Source organism: Rhinopithecus roxellana, chromosome 15, assembly GCF_007565055.1.
Source record: "Rhinopithecus roxellana isolate Shanxi Qingling chromosome 15, ASM756505v1, whole genome shotgun sequence".
NCBI lineage: Eukaryota > Metazoa > Chordata > Mammalia > Primates > Cercopithecidae > Rhinopithecus > Rhinopithecus roxellana.
In genome coordinates, this window is record NC_044563.1 from 21579414 (window position 1) to 21590465 (window position 11052).

Here is an 11052-nt window from a genome sequence, read left to right on the forward strand (position 1 = left end):
CTCAATATCTATTTATTAAACCCAGTTGGATTTTTATTGCTAGATAATGCTGGAATAGCCACTACTCAGAGGTTAAAGCTATGAATTCAGGGGAGAAGGGTGCATTCCTGTTGTCTCTTACTTCAGGACTGAGTTAGCAAGCTGGTGTCCTGATTGTCAGGGAAATCTTGAGTTTACATATTCTGTACTAATGTCTCCATGTAGGACACATATCATCATTCATTCTGAACATACAGTCACTGTGATTATGACAGAAGATATCTGGACTGGTGGTGGTAAGGAGGTCTGGGTCCTAGCCCTGTTGCTAACGCACTGAGACCCTGGGCAACTCACTCCCCTTTGGGTCTCAGTATTCCCATCAGTAAAAGGAGGCTGGGGTAGAAAAACTAAAATATATTTTCCAGGTCTGGTCTCTGATGTTGCAAAAATGCACTCTGGGACTATACGAGGGAGACCTGGCTTCCGCAACCCCAGGATGACGTGGTTTCAAATCAGTTCTGGCTCCAAAGTGAATCTGATACCAGGACTTGAACTGGATACGGCCATTTGCCAGCCTCTTGGGGGGACCTATACATTTCGGTTAGGGATGTGAAAGTTTGGGGTGTAGACAGTGAACTTGACAGGTCAGCCAGAAAGCAGTGCACCCACGGTGACACCAACACCCGCATTCTCTCCGCAGCCAGTGCGAGAGGTCGTTTCTTCCCGCAACTGTTCAAATACTTTCCTTCGTGTTCCATCGACTCCTTTCCATGACACAGAAACTACTTTGCAGAGAAACGGGCACGCATCATTCCAATACACACCCCCACCCCATCCGTGCACTAATCTAAGTCTGATACAATAAAACTACACAATTTTTCTTCAGTATCTAGTCTCCACAGAAGAAGTGTCTGTAGTTTCTAAAGAGCCCTACACAAAATTTCTAGGCAGATTCCACCCGGGTGAGAGAGACTTCACGGCAACTACTCTTCCCTCAGGTCCTCCAGAGTCGCTCTGTGCGACTATCTCGCAGGCGGGCCGGGCTCGCGTCTCTCTAGCCAACTCGTCGTCTCTGTGGCCTGTGCACGGCTTCCGGTGGCGGGACGCGGGGCCGCGCACGCGGGAAAAGCTTCCCCGGTGTCCCCCCCATCCCCCGCCCCCCCGCGTCCCCCCAGTGCGCCCACCTCCTGCGCCGGGGCCCTAGCGAGGCTGCAGCCTGAGGAGGTAGGTTGTGGTCGTCCCCCGGTCCCAGGAAGGCAGGGGCGCCCCTCCCCCAAGGGACGTTCGACATGGACCATTCCGCGTTCGAAACCGCGGGGAGCGGGCGAATCCATCCTGTGGGGCGGGGGTGAACCGGAGGCCCGCGGGGTGGTGGGAGCGCTGCGAGGGAAACCCTGCACTCTGAGCTGGATTGGGGCGCGTGCAAGGTGCGGGCTCCAGGCCGACCCTGGGGTTCCGCTGCTCGTTGCCATGGCTCCCGCCAGAGCTGCTAGAGAGGGCGGCGGGTTGGGTGTCAGCGGTATTCCAGGCCCCGTTCTCCACCTGGGCTTAGGCCTGGACCCTCGAGCACTGCAGCGTCCGTCTGTAGGTTTCCAGGCAGAGGAAATCCTGAGACATCCCAGGCACAGTTGGGAGTTGCTGCTTGGCTCCATCCGTGAGCACAGCGAGGTGCTATCTTTCATGCTTACCTGTCTTCCTCTTGAATTCAGATTCCCAACCTGCTGAGCATCCGCCCACCCACTCAGGAGTTGGGGCCCAGCCCCCAGTTTACTCGGTTTCCCTTGTGCAGCCTGGGGCTCTGCCCAGGCCACCACGGGCAGGGGTCGACATGGCAGAGACACTGGAGTTCAACGACATCTATCAGGAGGTGAAAGGCTCCATGGTGAGAATGGCTTGGACAGTTGATACAAGTAGAGAGAAGGAAGGAGGGTAGAGTTTTTGTCCATTAATGAGAGCTTGCTTTGGTAATGTTATTTTGGAAAAAGAGGACTCAGTATAATGTGTACCTAGTGTCTCCCCCAACACGAGGCAATGCTGAGAGATAGTCTCAGAGTTATAGGGACCGTATATGCTCTCCAGTTCCCAATTCCTGTTTTACAAATGAGGAAACTGAGAATCTGTTAAGGGTTCTAGATACCAGAGCCTGGTTTGGAATCTAGACTCCTTGCACCTCAGCTGTTGCTCCTGCATCGATAATCTGGCTAGCCCACTCGCAGCCGGAAAGTGTGTTGGGTAGAACTGTACCCAGGACATGCTGTGTACTGTCCCCATGCATCTGGGCCTGCTTTTCTTACAGAATGATGGTCGACTGAGGTTGAGCCGCCAGGGCATCATCTTTAAGAACAGCAAGACGGGCAAAGTGGACAACATCCAGGCTGGGGAGTTAACAGAAGGCATCTGGCGCCGTGTTGCTCTGGGCCATGGACTTAAACTGCTTACAAAGAATGGCCATGTCTACAAGTATGATGGCTTCCGAGAATCGGTGAGCTGTGCCATAGCTATAAACCCCCTTTTTGCTGCATCATCTTGTTTTAATCTTCTAGAGACTCGAGGTTCCTTCCTCATGTAACCCTGTGATTGCTAGTTTGGGCTCCTCAGAGCAGGACTGTGAGGCCATGAGGCAATCAGTGTTCGGCTTTGAGTGTTGAAGTCTTGTGAATTGCTGTGTGCCTTGACTCCAGAAGATTTTCTTCTGTCTTGATTTAGATAGTAGTTTCTACCTGTGACTTTTATCAAGGTTCAGATTCTTAGCTTGATGTCTTTTTGTGTGTTTTTTTTTTTTTTTTTTGAGACCGGGCCTCGCTCTGTCACCCAGGCTGCAGTGCAGTGGCGCAATCTCGGCTCACTGCAGCCTCTGCCTCCTGGGTTCAAGTAATCCTTCCACCTCAGCCTCCTGAATATCTGGTACCACAGGCACATGCCACCATGCCCAGCTGATTTTTCATAATTTTTGGTAGAAACGGGGTTTCGCCACGTTACCCAGTCTGATCTTGAGCTCTCAGACTCAAGGGATCGCCCACCTTGGCCTCCCAAAGCATTGAGATTACAGGCATGAGCCATTGCGCCTGGCTAGCTTGATGTCTTAAAGTGTGGGTTTTGTTTTCCATTTTGAACTGCTTGATAAAAGGCTTTATTTGATTTTGATTTCCACTTTCATTAAAATAATACCTATACAAAGTTTATAAAGTCAGATGGCCCATAACCAGGAATGTCAGATCCAGTGGCTAGAAGCAACCTCTCAACAATCTTTTAAACAATGTTAGAGCTGGGTTGCCAAGTCAGCATGGGTTTCTTATAAAGCCTATTTGGAGGTAGTTTCTCAGAAATAGATAATCCCAGGACATTCAAGTAGATAAGGCCACCAGGGTTTACTGGGATTGTGCTTTCTTTTCTTCCCTCCACCCACAGGAGTTTGAGAAGCTCTCTGATTTCTTCAAAACTCACTATCGCCTTGAGCTAATGGAGAAGGACCTTTGTGTGAAGGGCTGGAACTGGGGGACGGTGAAATTTGGTGGTGAGTCCTGGGGAAGACTGAGGTTTGGGGAGGAAGATAGGGTGAAGGGTTTCAGCCTTTTACTTGTTTTACTCTTTTCTTTCTGCCACTGTCCCTGGTTTCCTATATGTTTGCATGTTCATCATGTGTTTATTGAGTACCTACAGTATACTGGGCACTGTGCCTGGGGTTGGGGTTACAGTGTAAAGAGACTAACCCCAGTATCCTGTCTCTGTGGAACTCAGTTTGGTGGGAATGTTGCTTATGCAGACTTAAGGGGAGGAGCTTGTGGCTTGATAAGCGCTTTCCTCACAGGGCAGCTGCTTTCCTTTGACATTGGTGAGCAGCCAGTCTTTGAGATACCCCTCAGCAATGTGTCCCAGTGCACCACTGGCAAGAATGAGGTGACACTGGAATTCCACCAAAACGATGACGCAGAGGTGTCTCTCATGGAGGTGCGCTTCTACGTCCCTCCCACCCAGGAGGATGGTGTGGACCCTGTTGAGGTGAGGCATCCCCTAGTTGCCTTGGCAGCAGATGGTGCTGAGCAGGCATTGGCTGGCCTGGGAGCAGGGCCTGCTGCTTGGTTACCAATGTGTGCTTTTTGCAGGCCTTTGCCCAGAATGTGTTGTCGAAGGCGGATGTAATCCAGGCCACGGGAGATGCCATCTGCATCTTCCGGGAGTTGCAGTGTCTGACTCCTCGCGGTCGTTATGACATTCGGATCTACCCCACCTTTCTGCACCTGCATGGCAAGACCTTTGACTACAAGATCCCCTACACCACAGTACTGCGTCTGTTTTTGTTACCCCACAAGGACCAGCGACAGATGTTCTTTGTGGTAAGCAGAAACCCCTATGGCTGGATAATCGTGGTTTTTGCGTAAGTGTTAAGTAGACCTCACTGGTGTGCAGAATTCTATGTTAGTGAATCGCAAGTTGTTGTAGAGTATCAATTGGTGCTCTTCCTTACTAGATCAGCCTGGACCCCCCAATCAAGCAAGGCCAGACTCGCTACCACTTCCTCATCCTCCTCTTCTCCAAGGACGAGGACATTTCGTTGACTCTGAACATGAACGAGTGAGTGTCTCCCTGGACTCGTTTCCTGCCACTGTCCAGGCAGGAGACAGGTGTGCCATTAGAAGGCAGTAGTGTTGTGACCTCACCTTGCTGTCTTTGTAGGGAAGAAGTGGAGAAGCGCTTTGAGGGTCGCCTCACCAAGAACATGTCAGGATCCCTCTATGAGATGGTCAGCCGGGTCATGAAAGCGCTGGTGAACCGCAAGATCACAGTGCCAGGCAACTTCCAAGGGTGAGAATGTGGGCCTGGGATCCTGCCCTGCCTGGGTATGGGAAATGCTGTGTCTCCTTGGTAAACCCCTCCTGAGATGGGAATGCAGCCTGTTAGAGGCCTGGATGGGACCCTGTGTCACAACAGGTGTCAGCGCCTCTGTCAGAACAGCTCAGTGAGGTTTACTTAGTCGAGGACATGAGCACACGTGTCGCTGCTGCTAGATGTGCCCTTTGCCTCTGCTGAGGTTGGCACTAACCAGGCTCCCTGCACCCTCTGTCAGGCACTCAGGGGCCCAGTGCATTACCTGTTCCTACAAGGCGAGCTCAGGACTGCTCTACCCGCTGGAGCGGGGCTTCATCTACGTCCACAAGCCACCTGTACACATCCGCTTCGACGAGATCTCCTTTGTCAACTTTGCTCGTGGTACCACTACGACTCGTTCTTTTGACTTTGAAATTGAGACCAAGCAGGGCACTCAGTATACCTTCAGCAGCATTGAGAGGTGAGAACCTCCACCCGTCACTTTCTGGGCATCCTGGTCCTGAGCCAGCTTTGTCCAGGAAGCCCGGCATGGCCTGCAGCACTCTCCAACCCTAGAGCAGAATTTTTCTCCTGCTACATCAGGATTTGGTCATTGTCCCTGGAGTGCTCAGACTTTAGAAACCTCTCCATTGCTTGCTTTCTGGTCTTTTAAAAAAAACAAACAACTTTTTCTGTATTTTGAAAGCTATATGTCTTCACTACTGACCTTTTTTCTCCTCCACTCCCCACCATGATGGAAATGCTCTCTCTTTCTTTCCTGGGATGAGCTTTGTGCCTGAGAACATAGCAGCTAATGCTTATTGAGTGCTCACTGTGAGCTAGACGTTTTATAAGCCTTTTCACGTGTAATTCTCATACCAACCTTGTGAAGTATGAAGACAGATGACCACATCCCCTGCCCCACACTTACTCCGCCCTGAGCTTATTTGGTAAACAGGTGCGCACCCCTCCCTGCCTTTTTTTTCCCAGAGCTCTTCACAGCCATGCGGGTTCCTCTTTCAGGACTAATGTCAGACTCTGGCTCTGCCTTACTGCTGTCCTGTGGGGGTCTCTATAAGCTGTTGGGTTGGGTAGCATGGTCAAGAACTCCAGGCTCCACAGTCTACCCCAGCTCATGGAATCAGAACGTTGTTTAGTCCGCTCCTGTGTCAGCACTACCTCTCCGGTAACATGGTGCACATCCCCTCACAGGGAGGAGTATGGGAAACTGTTTGATTTTGTCAACGCGAAAAAACTCAACATCAAAAACCGAGGATTGAAAGAGGTAATTCTGTGTGGGGAGGATGAGACCCTCTCCTGGTCTTTCTGTAGGGGAGAAAGGGGTGATTTTTTCCGGCTTCTTTTTCACTCTTTCTTCTCTTCTTACCCTTATAGAAAAAAGAGGTGCGTGTGACCCTTTCCCCCTCCTGGTGCAGGTTTCCTCTGCATGACCTTAGACCAGTCTATGCAGCCCCTCAGGCGCCCCCAGTGGGGCTGGGAGAGGGAGGGGCTTGGGGCTTGGACTAACCCAGTTGGCAGGAAGTACTTGGGCGTAGGCCCTGCACGTTGGCTGTGTGTGGACAATCCAGCCCCAGGTCTTCTGGGAGCTGCTGCTCTGACTTGACAGGCATGGGGGTGTGCTTTTGAGTGTGCAGGGATTCTGGCTCGAGGGTGAGTTGGCCCCACTGTGAACTCTTCCCTGGCTAGGGCATGAACCCAAGCTACGATGAATATGCCGACTCTGATGAGGATCAGCATGATGCCTACTTGGAGAGGATGAAGGAGGAAGGCAAGATCCGGGAGGAGAATGCCAATGACAGCAGCGATGACTCGGGAGAAGAAACCGGTGGGTTAGCCTCCGTGCTGAGCACGAGGATGGTCAGACGTTCCTTGCTGTGGCCTGGGCTGGACTCACCCTTGGGCCAGAGCTGGGTGTCTGGATGAGGGGGTGGGGATTTCCATTGGGGCAGAAGCTGATGCATCCTGTGCCCTTTTTCAGATGAGTCATTCAACCCAGGTGAAGAGGAGGAAGATGTGGCAGAGGAGTGAGTTTTGGTGGTACCTTGTGGGGATAAGATGGTGACCCATAAGCTTAAAGGACCAGAAGATTTCTGGACATTTCTCATGTCCCAGTATTAGCTACTGACCCAGAATGGGAGAGTGACCTCCAATGAGGTGATACACAAAATGTTTTGGAAATTGTCAAGGGCTTCGTAAGTGCAAGGCACATTTTGAAGTCAGAAAAGTATAGTGGGGTCTGTGGCCATACCACCCTGAATATGCCAGTCAGGGCTGGTTCGTAGTTAGATGAGGAGAGAATGGGAATGAGAGCTGGTGCTTGTCACTTACTTCCTGGAGGTTGTCGAGTAAGTCATTGAATCTGTTTCCTCATCGGTAGAAATGCAGTAGTACCGACTTTTTATTAGCAGCGTCAGAAATGTGACTCACTCTCACTTTAAAAGGAAACATAAAAGGGAATTTCGTAAGTTCATGTTACTGCAGAGTCTGAGGATTTAATTGACTTCAGACACTACTGGATTCAGGCACTCAAATCTATTTCTTCTGATTTCCGTAATTCAAAATAGGTTTGCCCCATGGGGTGCCCAGTGACTCTCAGAAGCTCAGGGCAGGCTTAATCTTACTGATTTAAAACACCACCAGAAGCGCCTCTTTTGGTGAACAGCATAGTGAACAGAGTGGTTACCTGCCCCTTCCTAGCCTGAGTTGTTAGGATGGGCCAGGGTCTGATGGGCCAGAAATAGGCCAAGTGCCCACCCTTAGAGCCTGTGGTTGGGGTGAGCCCTTCCTGAGTGGGGGCAAGGTGGTTCCCAACAGGAAATTGGGACTGCTCTCTTAATCCAGAAGGATTGTAAAAGAATGTCAGGCAGCAAAGAAACATCCGACAGGAGTCCACTAGTTTAGCCTGCCACGTTTATGAAGGTGTATGAAAGTTTAATGAGCAAATACTTGTGAAAGTGCCTTGAAAACTGTCCAGCAGCATACAGGTGTAGGGTAGTTCCATTTTTTGAGGAGTTTCACATATATCAGATAAGACTGTCAATTACAGGGGTAGGTACTGGGTTGGACTTCAGTTGGTTTTCTTCTTTTTGTAGTAACTGATTATCTTTTCATCAGAAAAGACTGTAGGAGCCGATCCTTTTGTAGTTCATAAACATGATGGTTGGGTGTTACGTGCGTATGTGCAATGTGCCACCCTCTAGCCTTGTTATGATGTTGACACATTACCCATCTGACACGAAAAAAAAAAAAAAAAGACAAAAAAGACTATAGGGTAGATTGAGGTGATTACTCCGAAGGAAGTGGTGAAGTGGATTTGGGCCATGTTCCAGGCATGAATGAGGCAGTGTTTCTGCCCATGGTGTCTTGGGAATGGACTAGGACCTGGTTTGGCCATGCCCAGGGAGATCAGCTGAAGCTCATGGATTGTTTTTCATTCATTAATTCTGATCAAGCAACCCATTGCTGTGGCTGGGTCTGGAGAGGGCATGGCTGAAGCCACCTCAGTGAATGGGAGGAAGCAGTGTTGGGGATTGGTGGTGGATACTGTCCTCTGGTCTTCCTCCCTTGACCCTTTTGGGTGGGTGTCTTTGGATTTGTTTTCCTCCTGCCTTGAGGCCATAGGGTCCTGTCTTCCCTCCTCAAGTCTAAGCCTGGCTTGCTCTCTGGCAGGTTTGACAGCAATGCCTCTGCCAGCTCCTCCAGTAATGAGGGCGACAGTGACCGGGATGAGAAGAAGCGGAAACAGCTCAAAAAGGCCAAGATGGCCAAGGACCGCAAGAGCCGCAAGAAGCCTGTGGAGGTGCAGACTGGAGATGGGAGGGGCTGTGTGTGGTGCAGTGGGCGGGGGTGGGGGAGGGTGGGAGGCATTCTCTTTACCTTCTCCTGTCCACCACCAGTAGGACCTGTTCATTGGTCTTCCTTGGGGCTGTTTTTTGTAGCCAATAATTATAGCCTTGAGGGGTATCTTCTTAGGAATTGTTCTCACTAGCCCTGAGATTAATAAGCTTCTGGAAGGTCTGAATTAGGAGATGGGCTTCTGTCCTGGTAAGCTAGGCACTGAATTGCAGAGGGGAAGGAGATACCATCCTTGCCCTTAGGGAGCACTCGTCTCGCCTGATGCTATTTAGTCCTCCACTTTTTCTCCAACTTAAGTGATCTAAATAATTTATTTGGGAAAATGTATGGGTTCTATGGGAAATAGCCGAAGGCATTTGGGTTCTTATGTAGGTGAAGAAGGGCAAAGACCCCAATGCCCCCAAGAGGCCCATGTCTGCATACATGCTATGGCTCAATGCCAGCCGAGAGAAGATCAAGTCAGACCATCCTGGCATCAGCATCACAGATCTTTCCAAGAAGGCAGGCGAGATCTGGAAGGGAATGTCCAAAGAGAAGAAAGAGGTGAGTAGCAGCAGAGGAGGGGTGATGCCTCTCATGGGCTGGCGAGAGGTGCTCTCTTGGCGTGGTGAGTGTATGAGACTGATAGGGGAGCAGTATGAGCCATTGGTGGGACTTTCTGTATTGATTTTGCTTGCATCAGGGGAGAGGGGAGATGGGAGAGGTCTTATTCTTCACTGTTTTTTTCTGTTTGTGTGAGACAGGAGTGGGATCGCAAGGCTGAGGATGCCAGGAGGGAATATGAAAAAGCCATGAAAGAATATGAAGGGGGCCGAGGCGAGTCTTCTAAGAGGTGAGTGTCAGGAACGTGGCCCAGTCACTGATTTTTGTGGCAGGTTTTTTTTTGTTTGTTTTTTGTTTTTTATACAGGCCGAAGTTGAGCATTGGAAAGTTAAAGACAGCAGATACGCTTCTGACTGCAGTAGGGTAGTGCTTCTCAAACCTGGGTAGGCCATTGCCCAAGTGTGGGTGATACGATAGGGCATTCAAGTCACTGGGGAAATATGGCCCATTTTCGTGGACTATTTGAAGGTATGGGGGAACGAAAAAACTATTATGGAGTGCAGTGCACAATTCACATGAACTCTAAAAGATACAGCAAGAAATGTCAAGTAGGTTTTGCATATGGGGCTGCTTTAGCCTATGCCCTCTGATTCTTCTGGTGTACTCATGATACTCTCCCTTGGTGCCTTTCAGGCTGACATGGCTATTTACGTTCAGAGTGAAATGGGCTGTGTGGCTGGGATTGAGAAAGGCCTTGTTAAAGGTGGGAGAGGTTTGGTCATGGTGATAGGGGACCTGAAGGCCTAGCTCCTCTTCCCTCTTGCCAATACAGGGATAAGTCAAAGAAGAAGAAGAAAGTAAAGGTAAAGATGGAAAAGAAATCCACGCCCTCCAGGGGCTCATCATCCAAGTCATCCTCAAGGCAGCTAAGTGAGAGCTTCAAGAGCAAAGAGTTTGTGTCTAGTGATGAGAGCTCTTCGGGAGAGAACAAGAGCAAAAAGAAGAGGAGGAGGAGCGAGGTGCGGCAGGAGTGTGGGGGCTGTGGGCTGGGCAGGGTGAGGGGCATGTGTGTCTGTGGGGTTGGTCTGTAAGAGTAATGAGTTGGAGTGGATGGTGGAATTCTGAGGTTCTGAAGGTGGGTGCTGTAGTTGGGGGGCGGTAGGAAATTGCGGGCCCTTCACTGAAGACTGGGTGGGGCACCCAGGACTCCACCTTTTCCCTTAAGACACCTTTGGTTTTCAGGACTCTGAAGAAGAAGAACTAGCCAGTACTCCCCCCAGCTCAGAGGACTCAGTGTCAGCATCCGATGAGTAGAAACGGAGGAAGGTTCTCTTTGCGCTTGCCTTCTCACACCCCCAGACTCCCCACATTTTGGTACCAGTTTCTCCTCATGAAATGTAGTCCCTGGATTCTGTGTCATCTGAACATGCTCTCCTGCTGGTGTGTATGTCACTAGGGCCATGGGGAGACTTCTTAACTCTGCTGCTTCCCAAGGATGGCTGTTAATAATTTGGGGAGAGATAGGGTGGGAGGCAGGGCAATGCAGGATTAGAATCCTCATCTTACTTTCCCGACCTTAATTAAGGATGTAGCTGCTGCTGGTCCTGTTCAAGTTGCTGGAGCAGGGGTCATGTGAGGCCAGGCCTGTAGCTCTTACCTGGGGCCTATTTCTACTTTTATTTTGTATTTCTGGTCTGTGAAAATGATTTAATAAAGGGAACTGACTTTGGAAACCATGTCTTTATGCTTTCTTTGTAGCCCTGGTTTGTTGCTCCTACTTTTATTGGTGGTGTTTACTGCCCTGGTCAGACTGGGCAGAGCCTGGCCAGCCGGGAAGCAAGTCTCGAG

General features: G+C 50.2%; 1 protein-coding gene and 1 non-coding gene across 3 annotated transcripts; both read left to right on the forward strand.

The window, feature by feature from the left end:
* The first annotated feature begins 1048 nt into the window (after window positions 1-1048).
* SSRP1 (structure specific recognition protein 1) lies at window positions 1049-10937 on the forward strand. Of its 2 annotated transcripts, XM_010353413.1 has the most exons (17): window positions 1049-1203; window positions 1689-1861; window positions 2276-2461; window positions 3388-3493; window positions 3788-3978; window positions 4083-4313; window positions 4448-4551; window positions 4654-4782; window positions 5045-5266; window positions 5998-6070; window positions 6493-6631; window positions 6785-6830; window positions 8476-8605; window positions 9034-9204; window positions 9405-9493; window positions 10037-10223; window positions 10447-10937. In XM_010353413.1, exons 2-17 carry the CDS (start codon window positions 1808-1810, stop codon window positions 10516-10518), a joined length of 2130 nt encoding a protein of 709 aa, XP_010351715.1. In that variant the 5' UTR covers window positions 1049-1203; window positions 1689-1807; the 3' UTR covers window positions 10519-10937. The 2 variants fall into 2 exon arrangements, with proteins under 2 accessions (XP_010351715.1, XP_030773540.1); XM_030917680.1 differs by having other exon boundaries at window positions 3388-3978.
* Window positions 7939-8041, forward strand: LOC115893785. The gene has a single exon (XR_004053839.1). It is a non-coding gene; the product is annotated as a small nucleolar RNA U13 (small nucleolar RNA).
* Window positions 10938-11052: the final 115 nt, after the last annotated feature.